This window comes from Pholis gunnellus, assembly GCF_910591455.1.
Source record: "Pholis gunnellus genome assembly, chromosome: 12".
Taxonomy (NCBI): Eukaryota; Metazoa; Chordata; class Actinopteri; order Perciformes; family Pholidae; genus Pholis; species Pholis gunnellus.
Window position 1 is genome coordinate 17194988 of NC_136539.1, and position 18449 is coordinate 17213436.

The window sequence follows — 18449 nt, forward strand, 5'->3', positions numbered from 1 at the left end:
GTGACAGTGTAACCGCTATTAATGTTTTGTTGTGAATTCCCGGTGCTCTTATGAACCATAGTCAACCGTTTTTAGAAGAATCCTTTTTTGGGGGGGAGTCATGCGGCGGAGTAAAGTTGAAGTGGACCGTTACGTCTCCTCCGTACAGAGTTCGTCTCCTTCACTCAAAGAGGTAAGTTGAGCCCCGGCGGCTAACGTTAGCATGTCGCTGCCATCATGTCACACCAGCATGTGTCAGCCAACCGGTGTAAGGAAACAAGCAGGATGAAACAAACACCAGTTGTTTTCATTAAGATGCCGTTGAGTCCGTTAACTTTGGATTGTGTGTTCAGTGTAACGTCCGTTAACTGTTCCTGGATAGCAGCCAGCTAACCGTCGGTTAACCGCCCGGCGTGTGGTCCCCCCTTTAGACCAGTCCTCCCATTTCTACCGACAAATTGCGCGGCATGGGGCTCGTCACAGCACCGCTAGCCACAATTAGCCGTGCTAGTTAGCCACCACTTGCACAGCTATACTTTGATTTAAGTTACGCGTACAGCTAGTAACGTTAAATACGTTACCGCCTGTTAACAACATGGCCTCAATCGCCCCTCATGTAAGTTAACACCTTACTAGCTGTACGCCAAAACCTTTAACGTTACTCAGGGAGCGTAACGTTAGCTTAACTGCTCACTAAGTTACTTGTAAACAGAAATTACTTAACGTTAAGCATAAAACATTTTCTATATACAATAACGTCATAGTTTAGGTTATTTGACACTGTTGGAATCAGGGCATTAAATGACACCAAACTACACGAATTACAAAGTAAAGTCCAGAAATTGTAATATTTCCACTATGGTCTTTAGTTGTGGTAAACAAATGTTCCAGTGACACAATATATATCTAAGTGTAAAGGTCATTTGTATCCAGGAAAATGTACCTATAAGACAAATACTGATGTTATCCTTGTGCCTGCTAGCTAACATAACTACTATAAATATGAATATAATTACTTCAAACATTGTTGGTTCATTGATATTTCTCTTGAATGTCTTCTTTCCACAGAAGCCAGTCAAAGGGTTTTTATTTGCCAAATTGTACTTCGAAGCAAAGGAATATGAACTGGCCAAAAGGTGAGGACACAAGCTTCCCTGTTGTTGACTCGATGCATCATTGCTTCTCACGAGGTCTCCATTATGTTGATATAAATCTTACATCTTTAATGCTCTTCCTAGACATGTATCCGAGTATCTCAAAGTCCAGGAGAGAGATCCAAAAGCACACAAATTCCTGGGACAGCTCTTTGAGAGAGAGGGAGACATCAACAAGGCAGTAGGATGTTACAAGGTAGGAAGAACATGTCACTGTGGGGGTGGAAGGGGCAAAGCATTTCTTCCACAAACCCTTCTTTCCTGCATTAAATGACTACATATGAATGCAGCCAAACCTGCAGCGTGGATGCAAATCTGTAAACTGCATTACAGCTCATTTGGCTGCTGGCATCTGACTTTCCTAACATCCTTATTCCTAATATTTCAGTTTCGTTTTTTCTTTGTGTATGTGCAGACAACCTATTACGACTGTGTGTCAGCCATGCTCGCTGTTCCTACCAGTTTCCATATCAATACCACAAAGCTTTACATATTTTTCCTTCCGTCTTTGGTGTCAATTATGTGAAAGTTGCAAAAACAAATTTAATTTGAATGCACTGTACTCTATATTTAGTGTATTTTCCAAATGAGAGCTGAACTGAAAGTGGTGGCTTTGACGAAAGCATACATAAGTTTCACTTTCAGTTCACTTCACTGTTAGGAAGAACTGTTTGACAGCAAGCTGAAGCTGTGAACATATTCTAAATATAGCACACGCTTAAACGGTTATTTACTTCTTCTTTTTTAAGTGAGCCTTTCTTGTAGGTGGGGCCCCTGTCCACATCAGTACATTGCTTTTCTCTCGTGCCAACAGTCCTCTACTGTAGATAATACACTGACTATGAATGACTATGACTACTTTTTTTATAGTCCTATCCACACCTGCATTGGCATGTTATAATATAACTGACCTCATAAAGTCTACTGTATGCATGTTTTAAAGATTTATCAGAGGTAATTGTTACTGTAATGAAATTGACTCTCAAGTCATTTGTATTTAGCCCAAAATTACAAATTAATAACCTCTTACGACTTCTTAGTGGTGTAACAAAGGTTGCCAACCTATTGGTCTTTCTATGTTTTTGAGAAGAGTGCTGCCCTTTGGATAGATCCGATGTCTGCAGACTTTTTTTAAAACTGACACTACTGTGTGTGTGTGTGTGCAGCGGTCAGTGGACCTGAACCCAGCCCAAAGGGATCTGGTGCTGAAGGTTGCTGAGTTACTGGTCAGTAAGCAGGAATGTGACAACAGAGCAGAGTTCTGGGTGGAGAAAGCTGCCAAGCTGCTGCCAGGAAACCCTGCCGTCTTCAACCTGAAGGTGAGGTTCCCTTTTAATCCAGCAAGACCTCCATCAGTGAACTGCTGAAGTCACCTCGTGGCATTCTTTTAACTCGTCTTTAACTACCGCTCTGTGCAGGAGCGCCTGTTGAGTCGCCAGGGTCAGCCGGGTTGGAACCGGTTGTTCGACCTCCTCCAGGCCGAGCTGGCGGCGAGGCCAGCTGACGCTCATGTGAACGTGAAGCTGGTGCAGCTGTTCTGTCAGGACGGGCGGCTGGACGAAGCCGTTAAACACTGCCTGGCTGCTGAGAAAAGGAGCCTGCTGAGCCACAGCCTAGACTGGTACACGGTGGTGGTGCACACATTGCAGGTCAGCATGAAACACGTGTACATATTTCAAAGCTTCTATTATGTTCTATGTGTTTCATATCTTTAAATCTAACCTGTTTAACTTCAAAACAATACAATAAAATTAATGGCCATTGTTGCAGGATTATCTAGCTCAGCCCAGCGTCTCTGGTAATGAGAAGACGTGTCGGCGTCTGCAGAGAGAGCTGCTGTTGGCCCACTGCAGCCTGCTAAGAATCACACTGTCTGAGAGCAGCATGCAGCCGAGCCTCGATGCACTTACAGGGTAGGTCAAGGCTAAGGTGCTGCATAATAAATAAAGGAGAAACACTGAAACTGCTGCATATTCAGTTTGTGTGTGTGTGTGTGTGTAGTTTTGACCAAGCTATGCAGACGCTGAGCAGCATTGCTGGCCGCCACTCAGACGATCTTTGTGAGGCGTTTGTGGAAATGAGAGGTCACCTCTACCTGCATGCTGCCACGCTGCTGTTGAAGCTGGCTCAGGACCACCAACAGCCCTGGAGGGCTGTCATCGACCTGGCTGCACTGTGCTACCTGCTGGCATACCAGGTACTGACACTTAAAAACACTTGGCAGCTGCTTTCCAACACCGGTTAAGTGTTTTGGTTTCCCTTTAACAGACTTTATTCTGGAGCCAAGGACAGAAACCTTTGAACACAGTTTGTTTTGTTTGTCCGTCCACCAGGTCCCGAGACCGAAGGCTAAAGTGACCAAAAGAGACCAGTCTGCCCCACAGCTCCTGGAGCTGCTGGCCAACGACCGACAGAGTCAAGCCGGTCACATGTTGCTGAATCTGAGCACTGACTCATTCACCTTGATCCGAGAGGTCTGTCCATGTATTCTAGTTCAGTTTAGTTAAAGGTTCTGATCCTTATTCAAGGGCAATGTAATCAATTGATTGGATTAATTTAAACTCGGAATGTGTACAATTAGACTTGTGGAACTGAGATTTGACAATCCAGGTGCATACCACTCAATCACAACCATGACAGATGCACTAGTGCTTTCTCTTTGCAGTCTAACACTAACACCACTCAATTCTGCATCATATCAGACATTTTTTTTAATGTTTTCTCTGCGTAGGTGGTGGAGGCGTTTGGGAACCGTAGTGGTCAGGATTCTCTGTTTGAACTCCTGTTTGGACCACAGGCCTCCACTGGAGCTTCCTTTATTGCCAATGATGACATTCATTCCATTAACACTACGGCTCCAGAGCTCAATCAACTCGTCAAATGTGACGCTGGTACGAAACCAATAATCTGCCTGAGCACTAAAGTAGCCTGAAGATTTTTCTTTTCAATTCAGGTCCACTTTACGACACTGTAATAACTCTAATGCCTCCGCTATAGGCTCCATCCTGCTGCATGCTGGAGACTTGCAACACCTGAGCTGGTTGGGGCTACAGTGGACCCTGCTGGCCCAGAGACCAGCCCTGCGGGACTGGCTGCAGCAGCTGTTTCCAAGACTAACTCTGGAAACCTCCAAGCTGGACACCAATGCGCCAGAGTCCATCTGCCTGCTCGACCTGGAGGTAGGTGCAACCATTTTGTTTTGCTTCTACAATTTATCATTTCTAACAAAATCTAAACCTCTATGTCTCTGGTTCTGGTTTACTCCGTCCAGGTGTTTGTACATGGAGTGGTGTTCTGTAGCCACTGTCAGCTCCAGGAGACGGCGAAGATCAGCAGCGGCGTGAACCCGCAGCAACAGCAGCAGCTCTACGAGCCTCGCTGCCTCCCCCTCCCCCTCCTGCGCCTCTTGACCACCGACAGACAGAGGGAGTGGTGGGACGCCATCTTCAGCCTCATTCACAAACGAACAGCGTGAGTAACACTGATCTTAAAACCGTGTATTTACCAAAATATCCGCGGTTAAAATGATTACATGAGTTAGTTTTGTCCACCCAAACAGTGTTTCTGTGATTAGATTCTGGTGATGATCTCTGCTATTCCCAATAAGTGACACAATCAGGCCAAAAGGGAGCACTTGCTCATTTTTGTTTACAAATCGCGTGTCCTGGTATTCACTGTTGTTGTCGCGTGTCTCCTTGTAGTCCTGGTATGTCGGCCAAACTGAGGATGATTGTGCAGCACGGACTGAGCTCTCTGAGGGCCGGAGAGAAACACGGGCTCCAGCCAGCCATGGCCATCCACTGGGCCCAGCGTCTCAGCCAGACGGTACATACACAGCCACAGACAGACACACACACACACCGCACAGACACACACGCACACACACGCCTCTCCACCTGCTGCTTTCTGTCACGTTCCCTTCAGCTGTTGCATGTGAACAAGATTAAGATGCACTGACAGCCACATGTGCTGGTTCTCTGTGTGTACGTTGGTTTCATGGTAGAAACTACTTGTGTCAAAAGTGCATGACGTGTTTGTCGTACCTTTTTTTTAATGTTTTATGCCCTGCATCAAGCTGATTCGTCATGCTAATCTTCTTTTCTTGATGCTCAGCAACTTTTTTATCCTTAATCAACCCAGGGCGATGGAGTGAACTCGTACTACGACCAGAAAGAGTACATCAGCCGCAGTGTCCACTACTGGAAAGTTGTACTTCCACTTTTGGAAAGGATCAAGAACAGACGCAGTATACCAGAACCACTTGAGCCGCTCTTCATACACTTTCCCTCCAAAGATATTCAGGTAAATACCGTCAGGTTTTTCTCTTATTATATGAAATGTTGGATATAAGTGGTAATGGTTGGGCGCCCCTTGTGTCCACTCCTAAATCGTGATGATTTATAGAATGATGTTTCATCTTAATACATAGTTGTAAGCTGGGTCACAGGTTTACAGTTTTTGTGACATTTTTCAATCCCTTTAGGTTTGGGGTTTGACTCCCACTGAGGCCACTACAGCAGATATATGCACCGTTGATACTAATGGGTGTTTAGAATGAAGAGTTTGCCAAATGATCGTTTCATGTTGTTTCAGATGTCTTCTGTGAAGGGCCATGAAGACGAAGCCAATATTGCGTATTCGGTTCTCCTCGACATTGAAGGCAAGACCGAGGAGGCCATCGCTACTTTGGAATCCATCAATAACATGTCATCCACCTGGCATTTGGCACAGGTAAGAAATACGCTTCTACACAACATAACTGGGATAAGCTTCTCTTTCACCATCTGAATTAAACAATGGCTGTCTGTTCAGCCATTGTTTTTTATGGATTTGCACTAAAGAGGATTTTTGTTTACAAAAGAACCAGTTTATTACTTCCTCCCATTCATGGCAGCAAGTTGTCCAACAGTTCCCTTTAAAGCAGGAATAGTGCATTGCCAATATATAACAAACATTGTGGAGATTTCAGCATAATAAGCATGCCGTTTGGGAGCATATCAGTTGAATATTGCAGGACAAATGTAGGTGGAGATTCAAAGGTATTCATTGTCAGTTGAGCAAAACTAAACCACCTCTGCTCTGTCTGACAGTATTACATCCTCTGAGCTGCTATCTGGAACAACACCCTAACAAAACAATGATAATCTGAGAGAATCTCTGATCAAAAAAAACATTTTACTGACTATCTGATTGGTTCATCTCTGATATGGATGTCAGTGCTTCTGACACCTGAACATGCCTTTGCCATGTGTTTTCTACAATGTGCTGTGCTTCCTTGGCAGATCTACCAGCGGCTATCAGAGGAGGCCAGCAACGGAGTTGAGGAAACCCAAGACAGGTGCATCACTTTTCTGAGAAAATTCAGGAGCTACCTGTCCAAGATCTACAACGCCAATGCAGATGACATTGAGAGGGTAAGTCCCATTTGCTTTCACTGGTTAATGTGAACAACTCTGCAGCTGTGTAACCATTTATCACACCTGTGTCCCAGCTGCCCGTCTCCATGGAGGAAGTCGTGGACCTCCTGAATGATGTGAACCAGCAGCTGGGTGACAGTGCGGAGGCTTTGGATGAAGAGGAGAAGGACGAGGGTCGAAGAGGACCGGCCCACTCCAGCCCCGCTCATCCCATAGAAACCTCTACCGCAGTATCCCACATAAAGTTCTCCACTCTGTCTCCTAACAAAAGCATCATATCTCCTTCTAAAAGACACCTGGTAGGTTCAGCTCACTGATGCTAATTCAGAAGACCATCAGAGATTTCTTCATATCATCTGTATGTAAACACAAATATCAATCCACAACACAAATTAGTAACTTTTCATTTCTTTCTCCTGTCGTTCAGATTTCTCCCAAGACACCACCTCATTGGGTGGAGGACCAGAAAAGTCTCCTCCAGATGCTTTGTCAGCAAGTGGAAGCCCTCAAGGTCAGGATAAGAGATGAAACATCTCTTATTTTTTTAATGTTCTACTTAATTTCACACTGATTTCTCTTAAAGACATGAATTAGAGAGTGACACCAGTGTTGCAGTGTGAGTGTGATAAGACTGTAAATTAAATATTTTGTGAAGATGTAAAAGTAAGTCACGTCTCATTAAGCTCCATGTTTTCTAGAACGAGGTTCATGATCTGAGACACAACTCTTCAGGGAACGCAGGCTCCCCTCATCACAAGATGTATGGTGAGAGCTACGGGGCCGAGGGCCTCCAGGAGCCCTTTACCCCGGTCCAGTCCTACCATGGGGCCCCTCTAACAGGTCAGCACACTCCATAGAGCCAAAGCATGAATATAGTTATAGTGCAGTATGTTTGTCTATAAGCTTTTGATAAAGATACTTTTTACATGCATAAATATTTATTTCCATCTTTTTTTCCAAGTTGCAACCACAGCCCCCTCGGCGTACTACAACCAGTCTCCAGCTTATAACTCTCAGTATCTCCTGCGCACAGCAGCAAATGTCACCCCCACTAAGGTAACTATCACTATTTAACACTTGTTCACACCAATAAACTTCAGACTATGTTGAATGACGTTTGATTAATTTGTTCTCTCTCTTCACACAGGGCCCAATGTATAATATGAACCGTATGCCACCTCAGCAGCATATGTATTCCTACCAGCAGCCCACTCATACTCCTCCACTGCAGACGGCCCCAGCCTGCATTTACCCTCCTCAAGAACAGGTCTTTGGAGCTCCTCTTCGGTTTGAATCGCCGGCCACAAGTCTTCTTTCACCGTATAGTGAAGAATATTATGGGCAGAGCGTAACCCAACAAACCACTAACCCTCCCCTGCCTGAACCCGGCTACTTCACCAAGCCATCGGTAGTCCCCGTTCAGCCACCAAAGAGCCTTGATGGGAAGCCTATGGACTTTGGGAAGCTCTCCTTCAGCCAGCAGGCGCCTGCTGAAGTCCCTAAAGTGCCCAGTTTCGGAGCAGGGGCAGTCGCCCAGTCGACACCTTCTGCTTCTTTTAAATTCAACTCCAACTTTAAATCCAACGATGGAGATTTCACTTTCCCACCTTCCCAGGCCAAGCACAGTGAAAGTCTGCTGGGTCTTCTTACATCAGACTTCCCCTCTAAAATAGATACCGTCCCAGAGAACCCTCCCGCCCAGGACCAACCCCCCAGCCAAACGGGCATCTTCACCTTTGGAAATAAAAGTGCTCCTGGATTCACCTTCACTGATTCTGCACAGAGCACACACACTGGAAGTCTCTTTGGAAATGTGGATCAGCCATTTGCATTTGGGGACGTCACCAAGCCAGCGTTTGGGGTTGAAGAAGAACGAGCCGCAGAGAGCGACAATGAGAGCACTCATGTTGACGAGGATGAAGACGGTCCTCACTTTGAACCCATTGTGCCCCTTCCTGATAAAGTAGATGTGAAAACAGGTGAGGAGGAGGAGGAGGAAATGTTTTGCAACCGGGCAAAGCTGTTTCGATTTGACACGGACACAAAGGAGTGGAAAGAGCGGGGCATCGGCAATGTTAAAATCCTAAAACACAGCGCCAAAGGGAAGGTCCGCCTCTTAATGAGGAGGGAGCAGGTGCTTAAGATCTGTGCAAACCACTACATCAATGCCGATATGCTACTGAAACCGAATGCTGGCTCTGACAAATCCTGGGTCTGGAATGCCATCGATTATGCGGATGAGGAGCCTAAGCCTGAACAGCTAGCCATCCGCTTCAAGACATCAGATGAGGCATCGCTTTTCAAAGCCAAGTTTGAGGAAGCCCAGAAAGTTGTTCTGAAATCAGCAAAAAAGCACGATCAACGGGAGAAGAAAGAGGAAAACGTGAAAGGTTCTGAATTACTGGCAGCCCAGTTTGCCCGTAAAGATGGGGAATGGGACTGCACTGTGTGCTATGTAAGAAACAAACCCACGGATATGCAATGTGCCGCTTGTCAAAGTGCCAATCCCAATTCTTCATCCAAGCCAGACATTCAGGCTGTCAGTGAAACCAAAGCCAGTCCCTTCACTTTCAAATTTGGTACAGATTCATCAAAGCCCAGTAGTTCTGGCTCTACTTTTTCTGGATTTGGTGCTTTTGGAGCATCTATGCCCTCCTCATTCACATTTGGCAAGAGCACCAGTACCTCAAAACCTGCTGACGCAGTAACCAGTGCATTTGGTTCTGGTTTTGGGTCTCAGTTTGGCAAGAAGCCGGGCCAATGGGAGTGTGATGCGTGTGAAGTAAGAAACGAGGCCTCTGCAGACAGTTGTGTTGCCTGTAACGCTCCTAAAGTCTCTCCTAAAACAACTGCGACAGCACAAATGGCCCTACCTGCAGAAGCACCATCTATATCTGCTGTGGGCTTTGGGTTTGCTGCCCAGTTTAGCAAGAAGCCAGGGCAGTGGGACTGCAATGTCTGCGAAGTAAGAAATGAAGTCTCTGCTGACAATTGTGTCTCCTGTAACGCCCCCAACCCTGCTTCTTGTAAAGCCTCTCCTAAAACAACTACGACGGCACAAACGGTACCAACCGCAGAAGCACCATCTATATCTGCTGTGGGCTCTGGATTTGCTGCCCAATTTAGCAAGAAGCCCGGGCAGTGGGACTGCAATGCCTGCGAAGTAAGAAACGAAGTCTCTGCTGACAATTGTGTCGCCTGTAATACCCCCAACCCTGCTTCTTGTAAAGCTCTTAAAGCCTCTCCTAAAACAACTACAACGGCACAAACGGTACCAATCGCAGAAGCACCGTCTATATCTGCTGTGGGCTCTGGATTTGCTGCCCAGTTTAGCAAGAAGCCCGGGCAGTGGGACTGCAATGTCTGCGAAGTAAGAAACGATGTCTCTGCTGACAATTGTGTCGCCTGTAACACCCCCAACCCTGCTGCTAAACCAACAGAGGGGGTTCCAGTAGCATCAAATCTGCCAGCAGTGTCGGGATTCGGGGCTGATTTGGCAAAAATGGAAGGGCAGTGGGACTGCAATAGCTGCCTGGTCAGAAATGATGCATCAGCTGCAGAATGTGTTTCCTGTCACTCCCCACATGCCACTCCCTCTTTAGCAGCCATGTTTGCCATGAAGGACGGGGAATGGGACTGTGACGCTTGTCTGGTGAGAAACGATGCCTCTGCCGATAAGTGTGTGGCCTGTCAAACGGCAAATCCCAACGCTAAAAGCACGGCTCCCTCGGCCTCCACGTTCAGCTTTACATTTGGCAACAAAGGTTCATCAAGCCAGCCTGCTGGGACTGGATTTACAATGCCTTTTGAAACTGGCAGCGCTTTTCAGTTTCGTCCAAACAAAGAGAAAAGCTCAGCTGCCTCTTTTAAGTTTGAAGCCCCTCCGTCTGGATTGAACGCCACAAGTTCTTCAGGCTTCTCTTTCTCGATACCTGGTGCAGCTGGTGGCTTCAAGTTCGGCATTCAGGACTCTGCACAAGAAACTCCCTCCACTGATGATCAAATGCCTCCATCAGGGTCGGCCTCCAGTTTTCTGAAAAGCATCGCTGACAAGCACAAGGAGCAAGAAAATGTGTCTACTCCCTTAGTGGACCAAACGGAGCAAGAGGAAAATCCATTGATTTCTGGAAAAACCTCAACGTTCAGTTTTGCTGACTTGGCAATGACCTCTGAAGGAGACTTTAAGTTTAGCCAGGACGAACCCAATTTCAAAGGTTTCTCTGGGGCTGGTGCGCAGCTGTTCACGTTCCCCACCAGGGCAGAGGCCACCAATGAGCTGGAAGAAGACGACATGTACAAAACCGAGGAAAACGACGACATCCAGTTTGAACCAGTGGTCCAGATGCCTGACAGGGTGGACCTGGTGACTGGGGAGGAGGATGAACTGGTTCTCTATTCTCAGCGTCTCAAACTGTTCCGGTTTGACTTGGACACAAGTCAGTGGAAAGAGCGGGGGGTAGGAATCCTTAAGTTCCTGAAAAACACCTCTAATGGCAGGCTGAGGGTCCTGATGAGAAGAGAGCAGGTTTTGAAGGTGTGCGCCAACCACTGGATCACCACCACCATGAATCTTAAGCCCCTGGCCGGCTCAGACAAAGCGTGGATGTGGATGGCCAATGACTTCTCTGACGGGGATGCTAAACTTGAACAGTTGGCCGCCAAGTTCAAGACCCCAGAACTTGCTGAGGAGTTTAAGGAGAAGTTTGAGGAGTGTCAGAGACTTCTCTTGGACATTCCCCTACAAACCCCTCACAAGCTTGTTGACACGGGCAGAACCGCCCGCCTCATTCAGAAAGCAGAGGAAATGAAATCTGGTTTAAAAGATCTGAAGTCCTTTTTGACCGACGAGAGAACAAAGATCAAAGACGACAGACAGGGAGACGTTACAACATCCTGCAGTGTTTCAAACCTTGTGATCAAGCCTCTCGGTGAAACCACTGGTCCCACCTTAGAGTGGGACAACTACGACCTAAGAGAAGATGCCTTAGACGATACCGCTGACTCATCAGTCTATGCCACTCCTCTGGCCAGCAGCCCCCTGAGAAAGAACCTCTTCCGCTTCGGAGAATCCACCGGTGGATTTAACTTCAGCTTCCAACCCGGCATCAGCCCCTCCAAGTCTCCTGCGCAGCTGAACCAGAGCAGAGCCTCAGTGGGCACCGATGACGAGCTGGATGTGACCCAGGACGAGGAGAGGGATGGCCAGTACTTTGAGCCCGTGGTCCCCTTGCCGGATCTGGTGGAGATTTCTACAGGGGAGGAGAATGAACAGGTGGTCTTCAGTCACAGGGCCAAGCTGTATCGCTACAACAAGGAATTGGGCCAGTGGAAGGAGAGGGGCATCGGAGACCTCAAGTTCTTGCAGAATTTCGACACCAAGCGAGTGAGGTTGATAATGAGGAGAGACCAGGTCCTTAAGATCTGTGCCAACCACTGGATCGCCGCAGCCATGAAGCTGGAGCCCATGAAGGGAGCGGAGAAGGCCTGGGTCTGGAGTGCCCTGGACTTTGCTGAAGTAGCAGAGGGTAACATTGAGCAGCTGGCTGTGAGGTTCAAGCTGCAGGACACCGCGAACACATTCAAGCAGGTATTCGAAGAGGCCAAGGTTGCCCAAGGAACGGGGGAACTCATGACTCCGGTGACGTCCGTGGTTGCCACACCTCAAGACGGTGGACCTGCAGCGTCTCCACAGGCAGCTACACCTGTGTGTGGGAAGGCAGCCATCGCTGTTCTGGAGGAGACCACAAAGGAACGTACAGAGCTTCCCCCCGAGTGTAAGCAGAGTGCAGCTGTGTCCCAGAGTCCAGTCAACCCTTCAAAGACAGTGGTGTCCCCCCCGAAGTTTGTCTTCGGCACTCAAAGCCTTCAGAAGTTTTTCGGCTCTCCTAAGTTTCACTCTGAGACTGAGGACTCAGCATCCGGCTTCACAGCCAAAGATCCTGGACGTCCTGGAAAGGCTTCACCTGCATTCAAAATCCCAGAGAAAGGTAAAAAATAATCTTTTATTTTTCTGATTTGTTTTTGAGAGAGCATAACAATTGTCTTTGTTCATTTGAGTTTTCCCCCCATTGTCTTGTTTCATCTGCACCTCATGGCTCCATCTTCACCCAGCCAAGACCCGTCTCCAAATTTTCTAGGACAGAAATTGTATTCCTGATTTCCCATTTCGTTTCAATATGTTGTTTCATTATATGCAGAAAACAATCTACTTTTCATCTTGACACTTTTGGCTGTGTTTTATGGTTATGATACCAGCCTCACAATTAGTTTCTCTTCGCCCAACAACCCATCATCCTTTAGGGCTGGATTTTAGGCTTTTCAAAGATAACCCAATGGCTTTTTGGACCAACACATCAACAACCCAATTTGAGCCCCCAGGTACTCTAATCACTGCAGTGTGTGTGTGTTAACACTTCTCAGCTGTCACCTGGCTGGCCCGTATCACTAGACAGAAATAACCCGGATGCACGGAGTGGAAAAACAACATTCATGCTAACATGTTGCATGTCCAGTGTGTGGAGGTGCAGTTTTAATTGTTTAAACATATTTTAGTAAATAAAACGATACTCGAGTAGCACCTATGTCTCGCACAAGAAGGTATATCTGCTAGTTCATCAGGGTCATGTTCAGTTAAATAATTCATAACGAGTTCAAACATAAGGTTTGTTCTTGTTAGTTTGTGCTCTAAAATAGTTGTTTGATTGAATCTTTACACCATCTCTCATATGCAAACGTCCAGTCTCTCATTTCATGAATCCACAGACCGAATCAAACTTTTGCATAGCAACAGGAGACACCAGTGGATGTCTTTAGTAAGGTGAGCTGAGAAGATTCCTCGGAGAGGAATGAACTGGGCAAACGTCACATGTGCCATTTTTAGTGCAGGATGTGGAGCAACAGCATGAAATGCAATTCCCCGTTTAGTCTGGCTGCTGCCAGCGATGTGCACCTCAGCAAAGGCTAAATAGAGTAGATGCTCAGGTATTTAATGTGTCCTACAGTAAGTCTCCCAAATATAGTAAGAAAATAAACAGACAGGCTTATGCAGAAATTCCTCTTAGTAAAACTTGTCTTTGATTTGTAAATCAAAAGCATGCTATTCATGTTTTTGCTGTGCATGAGCGTGGAACTAACACCTACGATCATGAAGAGAATAAAGCAGTTCTGTCTCTTCTAAGCAGTTCCTCCTCACTGTGTCGGTCTTCTTCTATTGTATCTGTCATAGGGCCGCCTCAGGCAGCGGGAGGCAGTGCAGGGTCGGATGAGGACTCGGAGGTGGAGGTGGTCTATGTCAGGGAACCCACTGAGGAACAGGCCGCTTTAGCCAGGAAGCTCCTGCTGCCTCTCACCTTCTTCTGCTACCAGAACGAACCCGGCTACACCAGTGACGATCCAACTGATGGTGAGACATAAAGCTAAGAAACAGAGTATAAAAGTATGTGTTGTTGACATGAACACGGTAAATACAAAGACTCTTTCATTACACTTATGACTCATGAGATTTTTTATTTTCAGATGAGGACTTTGAGTCCGCAGTAAGCGCCTTGAATGGAAAGCTCTACCCTGATCCTCCTGAGAGAAAGGCTGCAGCATGTGGCGATGGTATGAATCTCATATCCTGTCACATTTTATCCAATTACTCGCCCTCGCCATTCACTTCATGTCATTCAGAGGTAATCCTATCCTCGCCTGCCACTCATTCTTGAGCCCTAAACTTGTGTGTGCTGCCCGCATACAGAGCCAGACTGCCAGGTGGTGTGGGAAAAGAAGCCAACGCCGGAGGAGGAGGAGAAGGCCAAAAGCCTCCAGCTTCCACCCACCTTCTTCTGCGGCCTGAGCACCACAGACAGCGACCCGGACCACGACAAGCCCGAAGACTTTGAGACAGAAGTCCGCAAGGCGCAGCAAGACCTGGTAATGGACACAAGACTTAGAAATAGAGTGCAGTTAAACAAACAACTACATCTGTATCTTGGATGGGTTTTTTTCCACTAGTCTGAAAGATGTTACAAAAGCAAAATAGCCCTAATTCTCAAGATTAATCAGTGCATAAAAAAAACTATGTTTTGCCTCATGTGTCTCGCTTTAACCAGTGAGTTTTATTTGTTAATGTAGCATCAAGAGAGCATCTGTCTTATCGTAGTTACATTGTTTCAGGGGGCCCAGTTAAACCAAGCTGAAGAAGCCTCCAGCAGCCCCGCTGCAGCTCCAGAAGAACCAACATCTGGCCCGTCATTCAGCAGCCCCGCTGCAGCTCCAGAAGAACCAACATCTGGCCCGTCATTCAGCAGCCCCGCTGTAGCTCCAGAAGAACCAACATCTAGCCCGTCATTCGGCAGCCCCGCTGTAGCTCCAGAAGAACCAACATCTGGCCCGTCATTCGGCAGCCCCGCTGTAGCTCCAGAAGAACCAACATCTAGCACGTCATTCAGCAGCCCCGCTGCAGCTCCAGAAGAACCAACATCTAGCACGTCATTCAGCAGCCCCGCTGCAGCTCCAGAAGAACCAACATCTAGCCCGTCATTCGGCAGCCCCGCTGCAGCTCCAGAAGAACCAACATCTGGCCCGTCATTCGGCAGCCCCGCTGTAGCTCCAGAAGAACCAACATCTGGCCTGTCATCCAGCAGCCCAGAAGCTGAAGAAGCCTCCAGCAGCCCTGCTGTAGCTCCAGAAGAACAAACATCTGGCCCGTTATCCAGCAGCCCAGAAGCTGCAGACAGCACGTCTGCACCGGAGCAGCAGACCTCAGACCAGCCGACCGAGACTCGGAGTGAAGCTCCTGGCAGCAGCTCTCCCATTGACCTGTCGACTAAGAAGAGCCCAGAACCAGAGTCCAGCACTGGGCCTTCAATTACAGCCAGTGAAGGTATAGAGCGCGTACTGTTCATCACTACAGTTTAATATATTTTGCTGACTATACTTGTATACCGGTACTTTTACTGCGTCTATATTAGATGTTCATGTTGTTGTGTCCAACACACGGTCTGCTGGAATCCTGCATACAGAATCAAAGAAACTGCATTCGCTTCTGTATTTCATGACGGCTTTTCCGCTCCCACCACAGACAACTTTGGTTTCCACACGTTGGGAGGCTCCTCTTTTGCTGATCTGGCCCAAACTACAGACGCATATGCATTTGGAAGTCAAGGTTTGCTTCAACATTGACATTTTCTTACGATTTTTGACAACTGACTGTCTACATACATCTCAACAAAATTGAATTACACCACATATTTATTTCTTCTCTTTTATGAAGACACCAACTTCTCGTGGGCGAATGCTGGAGCAACAGTATTTGGGAAAGGTTTGTCCTCTGTGACAAAAAACGGCGGAGAGGAGGGCAGCGATGAAGACGCTTCCAATAACGAGGACATTCACTTTGAGCCGATCGTGTCACTACCAGAGGTACCTTTTTAAAAATGCCGGACTATTGGCGTTTTCTTTTAGACATTAAATTGAAGTTCCGTGAATGACGTACAGGGCCACACCTTGTCCTTGTGTGATTGCGTGTCTCTCTCAGGTGGAGACCAAGTCTGGAGAAGAGGATGAGGAAATCCTGTTCAAGGAGCGCGCCAAGCTGTACCGGTGGGACCGAGACCTCGGCCAGTGGAAGGAGCGCGGCGTCGGGGACCTCAAGATCCTCTTCCACCCGACCAAACGCTTCTACCGAGTCCTGATGAGAAGAGAGCAGGTGCTGAGGGTTTGTGCCAACCACACCATCACACAGGCAATGGACCTCAAGCCCATGAACGCCTCGGCTAACGCGCTGATCTGGACCGCCACCGACTACTCAGGTACGCATTTTACTTGAGCTTAGAAAGAACTAGTAGGCTTTCCATTAGAGCACCTCAAAGACTTCCACAGAGAGGAACATACTGGTGTAAGGTGCATCCCTGTCTGTCACACCAGCTAGATCACCACTGAATATGTGTGTTGATGCTCTGTAGCTGTCCTCTTGCTGATGGTCTCTTGTCTTTCCCTCCGTTTTTCAAGATGGCGACAGTGCAGTGGAGCAGCTGGCGGCCAAGTTCAAAACCCCCGAAATAACCGAATCCTTCAAGAAGACCTTCTGTGAGTGTCAGAGCCGCACGGGCCAAATCGAAGGTGATGAGTCGTGTATCTCCTCGCCGCAGATGTCCAGAGTTCAGGAGCACTCCAGAGACACGAACCCCCAGGTGTTCCTCCAAGTGACCGCCGACGGCCAACCGCTGGGCACCATCACCGTAGAGCTGTTCTCCCACATCGTCCCAAAGACGGCAGAGAACTTCAGGGCTCTCTGTACCGGCGAGAAGGGCTTCGGGTTCCGGGACTCCATCTTTCACCGAGTCATACCGGCCTTCATGTGTCAGGTACGGCGATCACATGACCGCAGTTTCACACATAATTAAGATGTGAAACTTCTTATGATGGTGTTTTTTGTATGTAGCAGATTTCAGTGTAATGTTACTAAGTTCCCCATTGGTCCTGTTTAGGCCGGTGACATCACCAACCGCGACGGCACAGGAGGAAAGTCCGTCTACGGCAGCAAGTTTGAGGACGAGAACTTTGACGTGCGGCACACAGGCCCAGGCATTCTGTCAATGGCCAACCGGGGGCGCGACACCAACAACTCCCAATTCTTCATCACCCTGAAGAAAGCCGAGCACCTGGACTTCAAACACGTGGCTTTCGGCTGGGTTCGGGAAGGCATGGATGTTGTGCAACAGATGGGAGAGCTGGGCACAAAGGGAGGCAAGCCCGCAAAGAAGCTCGTCATCACAGACTGTGGACAGCTGTAGCGTTTTAAATGTTAAGATCCAGATGTACAGCTAAAGTCAAAAAAGACTTTGGATAATGATGCGTTTCCTGCTAGACCCGAAGCCGTTGTCATTGTCTGCATCTGAGAATTAAACAGTGATTACAGGACTACGGATCAAGTCCCTTCATCTTAGAAACTTGACTCCAGTAGCCTGGAATAATAAATATATATTTTGCTATCCTATAACATGATCTCAATTGGCAAACATGGTGTAGTATGTGGGAGGAGGCATTTGGAGCAAACACAGTATACTTTTGCTCTCTTGCATCTTTATCATTATCTGTCAATACATTTGTGTATAATTGTACATGGGCTACTCTTTAAATCTTTTTTTTTTTTTTTTGTTCTTTTGTCTCGCATGTGCTCAATTTATATGTGCTGGTCCTCTTCATAAGCTCCACTCTGGTATGTTTTCCCTTTTTGAGGGAGTCTTAACTGTAATTGAAAGGTGAGGATGTTATTTGAATGCACCTGTTGGTTTGTAACTGTGTACTTTTTACTGTCTGGCTCCTCCAGTGATTTCTTTCTTTGTGTAAGTGACTTTCACGATGTGCAGATAAATAAGGAGTCATCTCACTGTGTTGCTAGATGACCACATCACATCTGGTTTGGATTTTACAAAGGCGACCCATTATAATCACAAAGTTTGAAATAATTTGCTCATAAAGGAGAAATAAAGTTGCTTTATAAGTAATGGATGGCTGCTTGAGATATTTTCATTAGACTGTTTCATGTTTGTTCTTGCCTATAGAAACAAATGCATATATATATAGAGATATATAGAGATAAACGTACAGGCTGCACGCACGGTCACTGTTGATATTGATTTTACCATCTAGATGTCTACTTAATAATCAATTAATAAGTAATCTCTCAACACAGGCTGTAGTATTTCTTTGGGCATGTGCTGTGGCAGCACTGGTACATTTTTTTGGCTGATTGCAGCATTTGAAGCCTCAATATATTTTTTATCTTGAGCACTTAAGGCAGAATGATATTTAGTTCACCACCAGAATTAAGTGTTTAGGCCTTTGTGTTGGGAAATATATTTCACTGATAATGTAACCGTTCAAATCAAAATCCAACACGGCATTCAAATAA

General features: G+C 46.8%; 1 protein-coding gene across 2 annotated transcripts; it reads left to right on the top strand.

Moving 5' to 3' along the window:
- The first annotated feature begins 18 nt into the window (after positions 1-18).
- ranbp2 (RAN binding protein 2) lies at positions 19-18044 on the top strand. Of its 2 annotated transcripts, XM_079170545.1 has the most exons (30): positions 19-172; positions 1048-1115; positions 1218-1329; positions 2300-2452; positions 2552-2782; positions 2904-3046; positions 3135-3330; positions 3467-3607; positions 3865-4024; positions 4131-4312; positions 4405-4604; positions 4835-4958; positions 5274-5435; positions 5727-5864; positions 6416-6547; positions 6625-6849; positions 6978-7061; positions 7249-7390; positions 7512-7606; positions 7698-12537; positions 12851-12928; positions 13776-13952; positions 14066-14152; positions 14289-14464; positions 14708-15416; positions 15615-15698; positions 15807-15955; positions 16071-16344; positions 16544-16899; positions 17023-18044. In XM_079170545.1, the coding sequence occupies exons 1-30, from the start codon at positions 101-103 to the stop codon at positions 17326-17328; spliced, it is 9996 nt and encodes a 3331-aa protein (XP_079026671.1). In that variant the 5' UTR covers positions 19-100; the 3' UTR covers positions 17329-18044. The 2 variants fall into 2 exon arrangements, with proteins under 2 accessions (XP_079026671.1, XP_079026672.1); XM_079170546.1 differs by lacking the exon at positions 12851-12928.
- Positions 18045-18449: the final 405 nt, after the last annotated feature.

Bases quoted from the DNA above. Each gene is read 5' to 3' on its own strand.
- ranbp2 (XM_079170545.1), top strand. From the start codon at position 101: ATGCGGCGGAGTAAAGTTGAAGTGGACCGTTACGTCTCCTCCGTACAG. The intron at 4,025-4,130 runs GTACGAAACCAA...CCTCCGCTATAG, and splicing joins ACTCGTCAAATGTGACGCTG to GCTCCATCCTGCTGCATGCT. The intron at 6,548-6,624 runs GTAAGTCCCATT...CCTGTGTCCCAG, and splicing joins ATGCAGATGACATTGAGAGG to CTGCCCGTCTCCATGGAGGA.